The sequence below is a fragment of the Phyllostomus discolor genome, chromosome 1 (assembly GCF_004126475.2).
Source record: "Phyllostomus discolor isolate MPI-MPIP mPhyDis1 chromosome 1, mPhyDis1.pri.v3, whole genome shotgun sequence".
Classification (NCBI taxonomy): domain Eukaryota; kingdom Metazoa; phylum Chordata; class Mammalia; order Chiroptera; family Phyllostomidae; genus Phyllostomus; species Phyllostomus discolor.
Genome location: NC_040903.2, coordinates 109,638,855 through 109,655,424, shown reverse-complemented (window position 1 = coordinate 109,655,424; position 16,570 = coordinate 109,638,855). Strand labels below are relative to the sequence as shown.

Here is a 16,570-nt window from a genome sequence, read left to right as displayed (position 1 = left end):
GGAGCCTACCTGCCAGCCAGGAAGATAGTCACATGGCCAGGGCTGTGAGCTCACTATGGGATTATGTACATTGGGGTTGTGTGTCACCAGATGTCCCCTGAGCCAGCCACACACCATTGATAACTGGATGGTAATATCAAGAAGCAAAATGAAGCATACCAGAGGTAAGAAAGGAGAAAAGAAATGCTTAAAATCTGGATCATTATAATAGTGTAGAAGAAATTTTACTAGTTCGCTAGGGCTGCCATAATGAAGTACTACAGCCTGAATGACATAACAAATTTATGGGCTCACAGTTCTGGAGGCTAGAAGTCCAAAATCAGGGTGTTGTCAGAGTTGGTTCCTTTTGAGGGCTGTGAGGATTGGGCCTCTTTATGGCTTGTAGATGACCTTCTCCCTCTGCCTCTTCACATCCTTCCTGTGTCTCTGTGCTCAGATCTTTTTTATGAGTATCAGTTACATTGGCTTAGGCCCACCCTGATGACCTTCAACTTGATTATCTCCGAACGACCCTATCTCCATGTAAGGTCCATAGGGATAGGACTTTAACATATGAAGTTTGGAGGCACACAACTCAATCTATTACAGCAATGAAAGGTGGATTTGGAGTGAGGCAATGAACTGGTAACTGGCAGACTCATGGTTTTCAATATTGTCCAACCCTCACTGTTCTGGTGTTTCCCAGCCTATGGACCCTCTATCTTACCTGTTCTAGGGAAAAGACTCACAGGTTTATGCTGAGATGTTTGAGAAGCAACTACTGGGCTGTACAGTCTTAAAGAGGTTATCTGGGGTTTAAACTGAGCATCCTAAGTAGACTGTCAAGTAATCCTCTTTTCAGCCCTTCACTCCAACTTTGAGAGGTATCTGATGTCACATTCATGGATATTAGGGGATTCTATGGAGGCATTTTGGGTTGCTTCTTGGCACTCCCTGCTGCTGACTTAGGAATCAGACTTCTGGGGTCTGCTAAGTTTTGCTTATTTTTCCAAGATGTTATTATTGACTTTTATGCTTTATAAATTATTAAGTAAACCCTTTATTAAATTGTAAAGGTAATTCAGAGAATACCCTTTAATGCTTTTTATCCAGTTTCTCCTAAGGTTAACATCTTATACCACCACTGACCCTTTGTCAAAACTAAGAAATTCACTGGTGTATTACTATTTAACAGACTTTACTCCTTTCCCACTGATGTCTTAGTGTTGCAGGATTCCACATTGCGTTTGTTTTATCTCCTCTGGTTTGTGACTGTATTTGCTTGTTTTTCACAACCTGACACTTTGGGAGAGTACTGGTCAGGCACTTGTACAATATCCCTCTATTTGGTTTGCCTGTGTTCCTCATGGTTAGTCTAGGATTATGGGTTTTGGGGAATACAGGGATGCAATGTCTTCTTCACATATTTGAGGAACAAGATATCCATATGTTATCACTGGTGATGTTAACCTTGATCACTTGGTTAGGTACAAAGTTCAGTGCTGGCTCTCTTCTGTAAGGCAAGGCTGACAATTGGTAAGGCTGTTTATAGATTTGCTGATGGCAATGCAGGTAAAATTCTACCCCCTCACTATTATCATAATGGCTAACAGAACAGTGTTTCAGGGAAACATAGGCGGCCAACAATGGTATTATTGAGCATTTATCACGTCAATGATGGAAGACAAAGATCATCAGTTGCCCTAATTTTTAAAAAAGTGTTTATTTTTAGAGAGGGGAAGGAAGAAACAGCAATGTGAGAAACATTGATGAGTTGCCTATTTATGCACCCTACAACCCAGGCATGTACCCTTACCATGAACTGGCCACCTCTCGCTTTGCAGGACTATGCCCAACTGAGCTACACTGGTCAGGGCCAGCTACCCTAATTTAAAGTCATGACTCCTTGCCCACTAAGCCAAACCAGTTTTCTGGCCCAGAACAGTGAAGAGGCTGGATGCCCAGGAGGAAGTTCTTTGTAACACAGAAAGTTCAGACTATAATACCCCCCCCCGCCCACCACTTCTGCCCCCAAAGTAATCAGGGCCTTTTACTGAGGTAACCATACATTTAAGGGGAATACCCAGATACTTGAGGGCCATTGGATAGGGGGTCTAAGTCGACATTGATACCCAGAGATCTGAAGCATCATCACAGTGTCAGGATGTGGGGGCAGGGTATAGTAATAAACTGAGTGCTGACCAAGTTATACATGTATATACTCACATGGGAAATGTATACTCTGTGGACTCACCTGGCGGTCATTTGTCTCCTTATGTATAACTAGACTGACATACTTAGTAATTGCCATGACTTCTCACATGCATCTTTAGCCTGTGGGACACAGGCTGTCAAGAGGCCATGGAGAAGCCTCTGCAGCTGCTGTGTGGCCCCCTTCTCACTCTGCCAGCTAAGAGTAAATGTGCTTATCAAGCACACTTACCACAAGAGGGCCAAATGCAGGTCAAAGTCACAGACAGCAGTCAGCACATATGTACAGTAGTGCAAACATCTAGTCATCCCACAGAACGTCACACTGACACCATTTAATGTACAGCTGGATGGGCCGCAAGTGGATGGTACACCAGAGGCTCTGGTAATGTAGTGTCAGGTATAAACCTAGAGACTCTAGTTAAACTCCAGAAAAGAAAAAAAATTACTTGGGGAATCATAGAGCACACCTAAAACCAAATTAACAAAAACCAAACACACAAGGGACAAAACGCACAGCTAACTGGTCATCATTGGAAGATAGTGAAGCCACTCATTTTGAAACTCACAAATGGAAAAAATCAAGCATTTCTTATTTTTCACCTATAAGCTATACTACTAAGTAGCCAAATAGTGGATGAGAACAAGTTTCTCTACTGCAGCTAACAATGAAAGAATGATACAAGCTGGAATACTGCCATTCTTTAACTTTTAATAAACTGATGAATTAGGCTTTCTAGAACAATGGTGGCTAAATCCAATGAGACAACTAGACATTATATGCCACCCACTGGAAGAACACCACCACCTGTAAGGTACCACCCTCCAATGAAATCAAACAAAAATATGAATCTGATTAAATCTGTGAATCCAGAAAACAAAAAGTCACTGGAAACACTGTAAGGGCAAAGTATGTTGAATGATATCAAAGGAATGCAATCAGGAAAATCTGGGAAACTGTAGGACAACTAACCTTATTCTCTCTCTTCATAGATTAATTGCAGGGAAAAAAGTGAAAAATAGACACAGGGAACTCTATTGTAATATACAGATTTTAATTGGATCATGATTCAAACAAACTGTTTACAAAAATTGAAATTTTGTTTAGGAAATTATGAATAAAAGCAGATGGTATCTGAAATCGCTTCGAAATAATATGGAGGCGTGTGCACAAGAATGGGTTATATGGGAACAAGATTAGTCATGACCTGATAATTGTTGAAATTGAGTGACACATACTTGAAATTGTTGCATAATTGTTGAAATCGAGCAGACAAGTACATTATTTATTGTCTGCATTCATGTCTGAATAAAAATTTCCATAATTTTAAAAGATAAAAAACAAGAAAAAACCCCAATCATCACTAGATTTAGAAAGTTATTCTTTAAGCTTTCTCCAGCTAGACCTGAATGACCATTGAGAAAGTACTGAAAAACAAACTTCAACACTTATGTTAATATATCAGGCTTAGATAAAAAAAGAACAGGTAAATTACACTAAAGTGAAATAATGTAGTTAGACCGATAATTCATTTCTAGCTCTCAATCCTTCAGCCTACATATTTCATACCAAATGTCCAAAGAATATGCAATACTTTAGGAAACAAAATATACATGAATATGACCTATTAGTCACTATTTGGTCAAAACAAAAGGCCACTGAATATAAAAATCAACCCAATACTTTATCAAGTAAGTTTGTTAAAAGTCATTACATTTCAAAAAAAATTTGCCTCTTTATTTTAACATAAAACACATTTACAGCATGCAGGTTAAAGTAAAAATTAAAATTACACGTTGTCTTCCCAAACCAACGATCTCTGAATGTATGTCCAAGCACTGAAAATAAATCAACATATTCCACAGGTAGACTCATATTCTACTATCACCTCATGTCAAACTGAGTTATGCACACTAGTTTTCTTAAGTTAGGCAAATAACTTAATTAATCACCATGAATAAATACTACTTTTATTTTACTGAGTTTATCTTCTGAACTGTTTATCAATACCATTCAGAGAAACATTAATATATTCAGTCAAAAAAAAAGGATACTGCAAATTGAAATGTGTCAATGTTCTAGATGATCAGAAATTTTCATTTGTAAGAGTTAATGCTATGTTTAATAACCAAGCAAAAGAGCAGTTCACTGAAAACAAATTTATGAAATTCTCTGTACATTTTATGAAAGTATGAAATTATAAACAAAAAAATTGAGATATTTTTAAAAACCTAACATTGTGTACACCCCGAACCACATGTTAGTTACAATTCATTGTTACACAGCACCAATACCCATGATACATCTAACAAGAAACTACCATATTGAGACATGAAGGAAAAAAAAATTCTGCTTCATTTATGGGTATTGCCAAAGAAGCAAATTTTCATTTGAAAACAAAATATAAATGTCTGTATGAATACAGCCAAACATTTCTCATTTTAGAAAAGTACCATCATAAATAATAAGCTGTAGTACTTTTTTTTAAAATTTGATTTAACTTCATTACTTCAATCTTGCTGTACCAAGGTTTCATCTAAATTTTTGGAGTATTTATTTTGATCAATCCTAAAGGCAACACAATCATTTTAAAGGTTGTAGTCTACAACAGCAAAGATTTCTGACTGTTAAAAAAATAAGTAAGTTTATCTTTTAAATCAAAAATTATATAAAAGTGGAAATTACAATAGTTAAGGAAATAGAAAAATAAGCCAATGATAATCTGTGTCTTCTGATGATGGCTCCAAATTTATTACAAATATCTGTGTATAAAACTTCTTCAAAAAGCTAATTCTGCCAGTCAGATCCTAACACAGAACTTTTGAAGTTTTTCTACTAACTGAATACCCTTATATCTCCATTCTTTGCAAACTTCTGACATGGTTGCAATCACCACCACATTGATGAAGCATATGGAAATCACTTCCCCTATTATTTTTATAGCTTTGTAAAACAAACTGTTGACTTAGTTTAATCACCTAAAGAAAAAAGAGGCAAAAACAGGTACACTTAGTACTAACTATAAAATTAAAGGTTATAACCAACAAAATAATTTATTTAAGGATTATTAGTAACTTCCAAACAATTAACTATTTCTAGGCAAAACAATAAATTATAGTGTACGACTTAGTGTAGCAGGTTAAAAATGCCTGAAGGATTTTATATCAAATTTTACCTACATATATATAATAAATTCACCATATATTTGTCCAGTTCTTCCACTTTTTTGTTTCCATAGGCTATAAATTTAGATCAACCAATATAGTACTAATATAAAATTATGTTTAATCCTGTATTTTAATTCATTTAACTATATTAAATAGACAAGTTAATATTGTGTTCAATTCTTATAATAATTAGCAGGCTCACCAGAATGAAGCAGGGTATTTTCATTCCACCAAGCTATGTTGATTATAGAAGCGAGAAAAAGGGAAGTCCAATTCCTTTCCAACTCTTAATCTGAGATTTGTTTTTGATACTGTAAAATACATCTATTCAAGAAAATTGAGCAATAGGCATTTCATAAGATAACAATTAAGTAGCTGTGCTCAATCTTAAGTGCCTACTTAAGCAGTTTTAAGGTTTCAGTGCTCAAATAGTAGTTTTCAGAAGCAAATAATAAAGATATAAATAATTTTGACTCTGAAATCATTTCAAGGGATTTTAAAGTACAGTACTGACCTGATATACTTTGTGAGCATGTAGTGTGTAAGTGGTAAAATTTAAGACATATAACCTAAATGTTTCATTTCCTCTAAAATAAGGAAGATACTTTAATAAGGAAAAAAAGAAGCAGTAGCAGCTAGGTAATTTAAGATTAAAAAATAAACACAAACACACAAGTACAAAAAACACAATCCTATATTGTACAGTTAGCTTGGCACAATGAAGACTAAATTAAGACACAAAAGACAAACTGTGTAATAAATAGGACCACAGTTGTAAACTCATTTTCCTCTCCTATGATGCCAAAATTGCACTCTAGTTGTGTTGGGAAGCAGCAGAATTTACAAGAAAGTGGGCAGGAAACAGCTGAACAGGCCAGATATACTTTATAGATTTTAAAAAAGTTGCAGGTTCTACAATTCCCAGGAGTAAAGGTTAGTCACTGAATGACTCTGCTTGATACTATATCCTCTTCATATTTCAATTACTGTCAGCATCTGAAAATGGGAGAATGCATAGAGAAAATATTTTTTATTTGCATAAAACCTGTGTTTGAGATAATCATGAAAGGAATAAAGTAAATAAAACCCACCGATATTTTAAAAACATTTTGGCTAATAGCTTTGACCACTTCTGCTAAAATTAATTAAATGTCATTATTAAATGATTTTATTTTTTTCTCCTTTAATTTACCTCCTAAGTAGAGCTATTTATGAGTAGTACAATGTTTAAAAAGAGGTCAGTCCTTCATTTGTTTTTATTCTTCCCAAGATAGCCTATGAGTAAGCTGATGTATGAATTATATATATTTTTTAAAAGATTTTATTTATTTTTAGAGAGGGAAAGGGAGGGAGAGATGGAAACATCAGTGCATGGTTGCCTCCTGAGCACCCCCAACTAGGGACCTGACCTGCAACCCAGGCATGTGCCCTAACTGGGAATTGAACCTGAGACACTTTGGTTCCAAGGCTGGCACTTAATCTGCTAAGCCACACTAGCCAAGGCTGATGTACAAATTATATTTTTTAAAAAAAGAAGATGGAAAGCAGTAGACAGTGTCAGTAACATTCTTAAAGCTAAGGACCATTAACCAGCAATATTATATACATGGTAGCTATAAAAAAAGGGGGAGGGAAATGAGTGGGAGGGATAGGGATACGTAAGAGATATATATGGTAGGAACTGACAGGAAAATAAACAATTTTAGTAGTTGCTACCTGGAAGATTCCTTGTATTAAACTACTTACCTATATGTTTAGAAAAACTCAACTTTCAAAGTGCTGTATGTTGCCATGTACAATGTGCACTTTTTGGGCCCAGATTTTTGAGGAAAAAATCAGGATGCACATTATACATGGGTAGCACCTGAAATGCTTTTTATCTGTTCTTGTGTTTTCTAATTATTTGTTACATAAAATTTCTTGTACCATAGTATGTTCAAAAATAAATGCTAAAATTCCTTTATAATACAAAAAACCCCCAAGTATCTAAATATAAATAAATAAAAAGCTGAATTAAAAAATTAAAATGAAGGATTTTTCCCCTGTAAGTTTGGGCCAAAAACATGGGCATGCATTATACACTGGAATACATTTCACACGGCAAAATACAGTATTATGTAAGGTAGAAGACCAGCCATGTACAGCTGAATACTAAAGTTATCAATATTAATATATTGCCACTGTTCCCAAGAATAAACCCAGTGTTTTGTAATGTTTTTCTCGATAATTAAAAGACGAATTTCACAATTTCTCTACAAAGCTTTAAATTTTTCAGTAATTTATCACTTAAGTAGATCATATGCTCCTCAATGATGGTTTAAGACCGCATGATGGATGTAAGAGTTAAAAAAATAGTAACTACTATCTCTGGACCAGCAATGAGACAAACCTGTAAATTTTATACTTTTATAATTACTTCAGGTGTTGAAAACCTAGGTTAGCAAGGTTAACTATCTCCCTCAAGGGCTAAACTGCTGTATTCTACTTTTTTTTTTTTTTTTAGTATTCTACTTTTAAGCTAAAACCCAACTATTTCACCATTTTTTGCTTAAAGTCACAGAACCCATTGATGATGTTTAGTAAGAACTTACTATACTTCAAAGGGGGAAAACAGAGACCATCCCTAACTTGCAGGAAAACTGGCTAATGTTGTATCTAGTAATATAACAAATTATTAAGCACATATTACCTACCATGTAGTCTTGTTAAAAATGTTTGTGCTGAGCCCTGGCCAGTGTGGCTCAGTGCACTGAATGCCAGCCTATGAACTGAGGAGTAGCCATTCCTGGTCAGGGTACATGCCTGGGTTGCAGGCCAGGTCCCCAGTGGGGAGGCATGTAAGAGGCAACCACACACTGATGTTTCTTTCCCTCTCTTTCAAAATAAATAAATAAAATCTTTTTCTAAAAAATGCACTGAATCTAATAAATCTTTTCAATATACAGGGAATAGAGGAACAAAGCAATTATACATAGAAATAATCGAACACATTCAGAAGGTGGCATATGCCAAAAATAAACAGCCTAGTCTCTTCAGTAAATCAATGTTAATAAAAAGCAGGTAATTCTAGATTGAAAGAGACTTAAGGGATAAAACCAAATATAAACAGCAGCTCTAAATTTTATGTTGGTTTAGGCCAGCAATTTTTAACAAGTGTGCCATAAGAATTTTTAAAATGTGCACTACTGGACTATTTAGTCAGGGGCACTGACCTCTTTCCCCTTAGATTGTCAAAAAAAATGACAACAACCAACACAACAATAATTGTCGGGTGTGAAGGAATCAAAATTACACCTATTTTTTTTTTGTGAGATTGGCAAAAAGCTGTTTTTTTGTGTGCTGCAGAATTTTAGTGATTAGTTTATGTGTGCCAGGAGATTTAAAAAGTTGAAAATTGCTGCTTTACACAACCCAGTGCTAAAGAACTTTAAAAACACAGAAATCTGAATATAGATTAGTATTAGATAATATTAAAAATGTTTTCAGTTGTTATTGTCTAATAATATTTTGTTGATGTTATTCTGACTATAAGAAAAATGTTATGTTTTAGAGATACATTCAACAAGTTGTGAATCCACAATTTATTTTTACGCTAAAGAATTTTAAAAGGAGTCAAAATGAGAAAAAAAATTATTTAAAAAGGTAACTTGCTGAAATTCATGAAAGTTAGGATTCAAACTCAGAACTTCAAAGTCTGTGCTCTTTTTACTTTATCACTATCTTTGAAATCCTATGCTATATAGCCAATAAATATTAAATTATAATGTGAATCCTCCAGAATATTATATAATTCTCCACCCAAATTGGGAGGCAATACTATGCAAAATGTCAAAGTAAAAACAAAGATTAAAATCAAGTGATTTTAGTATTTGCCAGAAATAAGTTAAGCATCATAATAATCTAGCATTTTTAGTTTCCAAAACACCTACACATTTGGGACTTCCTAAAGAATTAAAATCTGAGTTGCTGCTATATGATGAAATATTAGGCAGCTATTTAATTAATGAATCAGATTGTAGGAAAAAAATGTTCAGAATATACTATTAAGATAAAGAGGCAGGCTACAAAGTAGCATAATAGAGAATAGGGGTAGTATGTAACTAGCTATTTATCAATAGTTTAAATCTTTTAATTTAAAACATATAAATAAAGCTCCTCTTCTTTTTTTAAAAGATTTTATTCATTTATTTTTAGAGAGGGGATAGGATGGAGAGAGAAACATCAATGTGCGGTTGCCCCTTGAGTCCCCTCACTGGGGACCTGGCCACAACCCAGGCATGTCCCTTGACTGGGAATTGAACTGGCAACCTTTTGGTTCACAGGCCAGCACTCAATCCACTGAGACACACCAGCCAGGACTAAATAAAGCTCTTCTATACACACAAAATATTGGGTGGTTTTTCTAGATGATATTTATTTCTACTTTGTAATAGCTTTTAATTCTCTATAAGGAACAGATATTACTTATATTAATTAAAGACAAATAACTATAAGAACTCATACATCTGTTAGAAAAAATTCACTCCCAACAGGTAATTTGAAAAGGACACAGAACTCATAAAAAAGAAAATAAAGTGGGTCAATAAACACATGAAAAAAAAATCCAACTTCATCAATAAAGCAATGAAATGCTAATGTTGGCCTATTACATCAGAAGCTTAAAAACTATTAATACTCAGTGTTGGCAAAGATTCAACAAAATGGAGAGTATTCTTGGCTAACAGGCAGTTTGGTGCAGTCTTTCAAAAGCCTTAAAAATGTTCACATTTTCTTATAATTCCACTTTGGAAATCTTCAAAACTAATCTAAAAGGTTGTAAAAAGATTTTTCATACTTCAAATTTCATATAAGAAATTTCAATTTTGGAAAACTTCAAGTATGGAAAAAATTAACATACTTATTTACATGGCCAGTAAAAGGGAATATAGTTATAAACTACAGTATATCTACTAGACAAAATAGAAGTATCTTTTTTTAAATGACCCAATATTAGCTGTAGCTGGTATGGCTCAGCAGACTGAGCACTGGCCTGTGAACCTAAAGGTCCCAGGTCTGATTCCTGGTCAGGGTACATGCCTGGATTTTGGGCCAGGTAGGTGGTCAATGTTTCTCTCACACATCAATGATCCTGTCCTTCTCTTTCACCCTCTCTTTCCCTCTCTCTAAAAATAAATAAATAAAAATCTAAAAATAAAAAAAACGACTCTGTTAGGTTAAGAACACAAATTTGAATATACAGTATTGCATATATCTATGTGAATTAAGAAAAGACTAGAAGAGATGTGTCAAGTTACTTTTAAAGTTACATACATTAAAAATATCAAGACACAAATGTAAGAATCCAAAAAAGTGTTTTAACGACCAATGGTTGAACATTTCCATTTATAGCTGTAATTCTAAAGCCAGATATAAACTACAAACCTGTAGTTAATGTGTTAATGTTTACACTTGTTTGCCTCCTCCACCTCGTACTGCCACTGGCTGGCTGTTCTGAATAAATGCACCTCCTCCACGAATTGCACTTGGATGAGTTGGAGAAGCTGCTGGATGTTGCCCAGGACGAATAGGTTTAGCTAATACAAAAACCAAAAACTGGCTTTAGAATAAATCTTAACACATGACTGTTAACAACTTTTTAGGTCTTTTCCCTTTATTTACAACAAATTATTAAGTGTCTTTTTTCTGTGCCTTTTTGTTGTTCATTAGATTCCTTTCTCTTTTCTATTCTGTTACATACTTTTTTCTCTAGCCTCTTAGCCACTTTATTCCTTAGCCTCTTAGACACTTTACTCGTACTTCAATCATTATTCTGGAGCATGAAATATTGCTGATAACTTACTGTTAGCAAATTCTTTTTGTTTTAGTAACACTGCTCGGTACAGCTTATCTCCTACCCCTGATCACTTTTGCTTGTCTAGTTCTCATCTTCTTGTCTTGCTAATGCGGTTATTCCTCAAACTGTGCTGCTCTCCCAACAATGCCACTCTTTGGCAAGTTAGAAAATAAAAATAGACAAATACCACCATTACAACACATAATTAATTAATCAGATTATGTTTTCAAGTAAATAAAAACATTCTAACCAAATGAGGTTTCAAGGTTTTCATGTGGTCTACTAACCAATTTGTGCAGAATGCCCTCTTCTGGCCATATTCTTTGACCTGACTGCTTCCTTTATACGATCTACTTCTTGCTGATAGCGTTTGCGATCACGAGATGCATTTTCTTTGGCTTCTTTCAGTGCTGACTCCAGAGCTTTCACTCTCTCAGCTGTGGCTCTCAGTCGCTTTTCCAACTTGGGAAGTTCGCAGCGAAGATCTGCATTATCACGCACCAACTAAAAATACATAAAGAAAATTAGGATTCTAGCTTTAACAAGATGACTTGAGAAAATATGCATAGTTCGTAATTTCTCTTTAGAAAAGAAGTAAAACTACATTTTATATTAAGGTTTGCCAATTAGCTAATTTAATTTAGGCAACCTCAAGCAAGACATACATATATATCCATATGCATATATTTCTCACTAAGATACAATTTCATTTAGATTTTGGGGGGAGGAGAGGGCTGTTCTTTCCCACTTCTAGGTAATGACAGTAAGTTAGAACACAGTACTAAGTCCCTCAGTAAGATACGAATCTGATGGAAATTAATATCCTTTCAGACCCACAAATACATATGTTTATTATGTCTTAATAACAGTGTTGAAAGCAAAAAGAGCTAAAATTTCTTTAACCTTACCCTAGTGCAAACATCTAGTGTAAACATCAGGTTTACAGTTACAAAGACATACAATTTAGTGCCTAAAAAATATTTTTGTAATTAAATCATTTATCAAGCCATTAATTAAAAGACATGGTAAGCACTACTTTTTAAAAAATATGAACTGCCTCACGATATTATGTTTCATGCTATGCTAAGGGCATTAAATGTAAAAGAACAAAAAAAATTGTATTTCCACTGCAAAGACTTATCTACCAGAAAATTTTAAATCACCATGAATCAATTAAGAAAGCCGACAGACCTAGAATCCCAGAAAGGTTTCCACTGGCCTCTTTTGACAAAAATGTTGTTAAAAATTGCTAGTGGTTTCTTTATATAAATACTTGAAAAATAATGAAATAGCTCAGGGTATATCAATTTAAAAAATTGCCACTCCCCATTCTTTTAACATCCTTACAATGCTAAGGGTATCACAAAATATATCCTTTATTACCTGTTTGTGCACTTTAGTGAGTTGCTCAAGATTATTTTCAAGGAAGGAGATTTTTTGCTTCTGAGCAGCACTGCCTCCAGTGTCATCAGAATCGATTTCTGCACTCTAAAGAAAAAAAAAGTCAATGAATACTGTGAACAAATTTAAAGATCAAAAATACCTTAAACTACACAAAAACTGGTACGACAGTATAAAATTATTTCACTTATACATGCAAATAACTGCACACTGTAGGCAGCATTTATACAAATACACATACCTCAGTACAGTTTCATTACCTTTTTAACTCTGGTGGCCAGGTCCTGAACAAAGAGCTTCCGCAGGTTGTGTAAAGTCTGAAGTTCTTTTGCCTTGAATTAAGAACAGCAATATTTTTGGAATCCAGACTTCAAATTTAGTATGATCAAAGGGGAAAAAACCCATTAGACATTCTGCATCTTATTTTCAAGTTTCTTACCACTGTCTCTTCCAAACCCTTCAAGTCCTGTCTTGCTTGTTCTCGTCTATCTTGCATAACCCTAAAGAGAGGAAGAAGAGACATATATATTTTCAACTATGAGTCCATAGAATTCTAGTTTTACTTAGCATAGAAATTAAAGCAAATATTTACCTGAAAGAATCAATTTCTAAATCCAAATAAATGAAAGATACTTATTTTAAAAGTACACTCAACTATGTCTTTCAAAGAAATTTTTATAATGCCTTACAATTCCCTCTATATCCATTATTAGAAGCGATAAAATGTTGCAGTATCTAAATAAGGAGTGGTTCTTATTTATATTTTAGAATATGTCACATATAGCATACTGCTTTTATCCAAAGTCTGATTAACTGGTTCTTACAGAGATTATAAATTATCAAAAGTTAAAAGTCTACATATTTTACTTAAAATTATTCTATATAAATGATGGCAGATATCACACCAATGAAGAGGGTGTAAGAAAAGCACTCTTCACCCTAAACAATGTATCCACTGGATATATCTTCTAGTAATGCCTATAATTCTCTAATTTAGTTTTTAATTTTAAACTTGAATTAAAACATTTACTCACGTAAGTTCATGTAGTTTTCTGCTCTTTTCCTGATCGGTAGCTTTCAACTTTTCATGTTCTACTCTCAGACGTTCCTGCTCTAACATCATTTTCTGGTTTTGACTGATAAAAGAAACAAACAAACGAACAAATCCCACAACATCATCACCACCATTTTCTGATTGTTGTCATTAAGACTTTTTAAACTCTTAAATTCTACAACCTCACCATTCAAACCAGGGCCTCCTGTGATCCAGCCAACTGCAGGGGCCGTAAGAGGACTTGGCTACATTCAACTGTACAACATTTTTCCTATTTCGGTTTGAAATCCTGATTTTAGTCTTTTATATCTTTCATCTCCTCAAGTCCTTGTCCCTAAATATATTATGTTCAATAATAAGATCCACACCTCAAACTTTGTCTTAATTTTTTTCTTAATGTGCCTCTGATGCCTACTCAAATCATGATTTAGGTGCAGGCCTCCAATTTCTATCAATTCAATGCTATTCGTGCATATGGTTATAAGAGTGGGAACATGTCTTCTTGATAAATGACAAAGATAACTTTTTTATACTAACATTTTTATTTCTGAAATAACTGCCTATTAAGCCCCCATTATGGGTGTTTTACAAACTGTTTTTCTTTTGTTTTTTAAGATTTTATTTTTAGAGAGAGAGGAAGGGAGAAAGAGAGGGAGAGAAGCATCAATGTGTGGTTGCCTTTCGAACACACCCCAACTGGGGACCTGGCCTGCCATGCATGCATGTGCCCTGACTGGGACTCTCTGGTTCACAGGCCCGTGCTCAAATCCACTGAGCACACCGGCCAGAGCTGTCTTTCTCATTCTTTTATTAACTTCTCAAATGAACCCTACAAGTTAGGTATTTTTATTCATAGTTTACATGTGGCCAAGGGTCTCAGAGACCTTGCACACAGTTAATTGGTGGGTAAATAGTCCAATTAGGATTTTATCTCAGGCCTGCTTATATCCACAGCTTTATTTTCCTCTACAAGATGCCCTGACTCTCAATGAAACCAAAACAGTTTTTTAGGAGTGATATTTTATGTAACTGATGGGTAATGCTCTCCTGTGTTGCCATCACTGTGTTTTGCCCAGTCACTACCGAGTTGTTCACGGAAAGCCTGCCCTGTGCATGCTATATGGCCCACATTACATCCTAGTTCCAGGAGTGAATGTTGTTTTTCAGAGTGATTCAGGTAGAACTTGTTCTCATTTTCAGTCTAGGAAAATTGAGCTGTTGTATAAATGTATGAGTTATATATGATTAGTGATCTTAAATTTGGTATTGTAGTTATCTTCAGAGAGAAATCTATTTCCATCAGTGCTGGTTTACAAAGATAACTTCTATTTAAAAAAATTTAAAGCCCCAATTTCCCATAAAGTTTGTCTCAGTTAAGAATTTTTTTAAAAAGGAAGAAAATGATTTGTAGGAGACTGTGGTTTCTATTTGCAATAATGGCTAAAGTTGTTTTTTTCCCCCTTTCCTGAATAGTTACATCAAAAGACTGCAAAATATTTTCACCAGGGACTCAGAAGTTATACTTATAAATAAAAAATTTATTTTTAAATTTAAAAATAATTTCAATGAAAAAATATATAAAGGTATATCTAGTAAGACTATATCAATCTACCAATAACCAATTATTTCCTTGTCTATTCTATTTTGTCTAAATAGTCAATCTTTCTGAGTTAGTTTTTAATATTTAGAGGAAAGAACAGTATACTTACTCTTGAAGATCAGTAATAAGTTTTTCTTTTGCCTCAACTTCATCTCTCAAGCTACTAATTTGTTTTTGATGAGTTTCTCTGTGGCTTTGGATCTGTTGTTCAACAGCTTGCTAAAATGTTGGGGGGAAAAGGATATTGAGTCAGACTAATAAAGATTAATAATGATGAATTAAAGCCATTACAATCCAATTACATCAAACTTGCCTTAACTTCATTTGCAGTCTGAACCTTATTTAAGTGTTCCTTTTCCATCTCATGCACTTTCTCTGTTTGGATAGGGAGAGAAAACAAGAGGGGACATAAGACATAAAGTTCTTCATAAACCCAGGTTTTGTTTGGGATGCGTTTCCTAGCAGTTCTTGATTTTAAACAATCCAAATGCCACACAATAAATCTTGCAGTTTAAGTTAACGACATGTTGACTAAGTACACTTATAGCCTTTCGAGCCTTCTGCTGAAATTATGGTTTCCTTTATTTTCTTCACCTAATCCCAGAACAAATGGGTTAAGGCATGGTAGGGAAGTAAGACAGCTTTCTAAGTTCCTGTGTCAAAATTGTATGTATGCATAAACTTCATATATTATGTATAACTTCGTAAGTTTGTGGGAAATTCACAAATTGGCGACTTCCATACTCAAACATAACTTTAAAGATGTTTGAAAGCTTTACTAAAATATATTGGTTTACTATTCCAAATTATCCAGATTCCTTCTATTCTCTATCAGTGCAAATATAAGTTTAATACAATTACACTAGAGTAAGAACAAATTAATGTAGACATAACTCATAAACAGTTAGAAGTTAATACCTTGTGCTCGAAGCTGGACTAGTTCTTCACTGAGGGAATCGACAGATTCTTCCAGCTGCCTTTTCTTTTGTTCCACATTTTGAAGGTATTCAGTCAATGACTTAATTTTGGCTTCATGCTTTTGGGGAAAATGTACTGATATGAAGTGGAAAAAACCTCGCACACACATTTTATTGTTACAAATATTTAAAAATGAGCATGTTTTAGCAATGTATATAAACATATAATATTCTTCAGGATACTAAATGTTCAGGGGCCAAATTTACATGAAAAAGAATATAATCGCCCTGGCTGGCGTAGCTCAGTGGATTGAGCTCGCTGTGAACCAAAGTGTTGCAGGTTCGACCCCCCAGTTGGTACATGCCTGGGTTGTAGGCCATGACCCCCAGCAACTGCACATAGATGT

The 16,570-nt window shown here is 34.5% G+C and overlaps 1 protein-coding gene and 1 long non-coding RNA gene across 2 annotated transcripts in view; one reads left to right on the top strand and one right to left on the bottom strand.

Moving 5' to 3' along the window:
* Positions 1 to 3,227: 3,227 nt before the first annotated feature.
* Positions 3,228 to 3,525, top strand: LOC118500969. The gene is made up of 2 exons (XR_004903544.1): positions 3,228 to 3,437; positions 3,469 to 3,525. It is a non-coding gene; the product is annotated as an uncharacterized LOC118500969 (long non-coding RNA).
* A 631-nt stretch (positions 3,526 to 4,156) lies between these two features.
* The window catches only part of KIF5B (kinesin family member 5B), a 45,124-nt gene continuing 32,710 nt past the window's right edge, over positions 4,157 to 16,570 (bottom strand). The window contains exons 17-26 of the mRNA XM_036027544.1: positions 16,165 to 16,282; positions 15,560 to 15,621; positions 15,356 to 15,465; positions 13,627 to 13,728; positions 13,032 to 13,092; positions 12,853 to 12,924; positions 12,575 to 12,679; positions 11,479 to 11,695; positions 10,780 to 10,931; positions 4,157 to 6,354 (exon numbers count right to left, since the gene is read on the bottom strand). Coding sequence (XP_035883437.1) covers positions 10,801 to 10,931; positions 11,479 to 11,695; positions 12,575 to 12,679; positions 12,853 to 12,924; positions 13,032 to 13,092; positions 13,627 to 13,728; positions 15,356 to 15,465; positions 15,560 to 15,621; positions 16,165 to 16,282 — 978 coding nt within the window. The 3' untranslated portion in view covers positions 4,157 to 6,354; positions 10,780 to 10,800. The remainder of the gene's footprint in view (positions 6,355 to 10,779; positions 10,932 to 11,478; positions 11,696 to 12,574; positions 12,680 to 12,852; positions 12,925 to 13,031; positions 13,093 to 13,626; positions 13,729 to 15,355; positions 15,466 to 15,559; positions 15,622 to 16,164; positions 16,283 to 16,570) is intronic.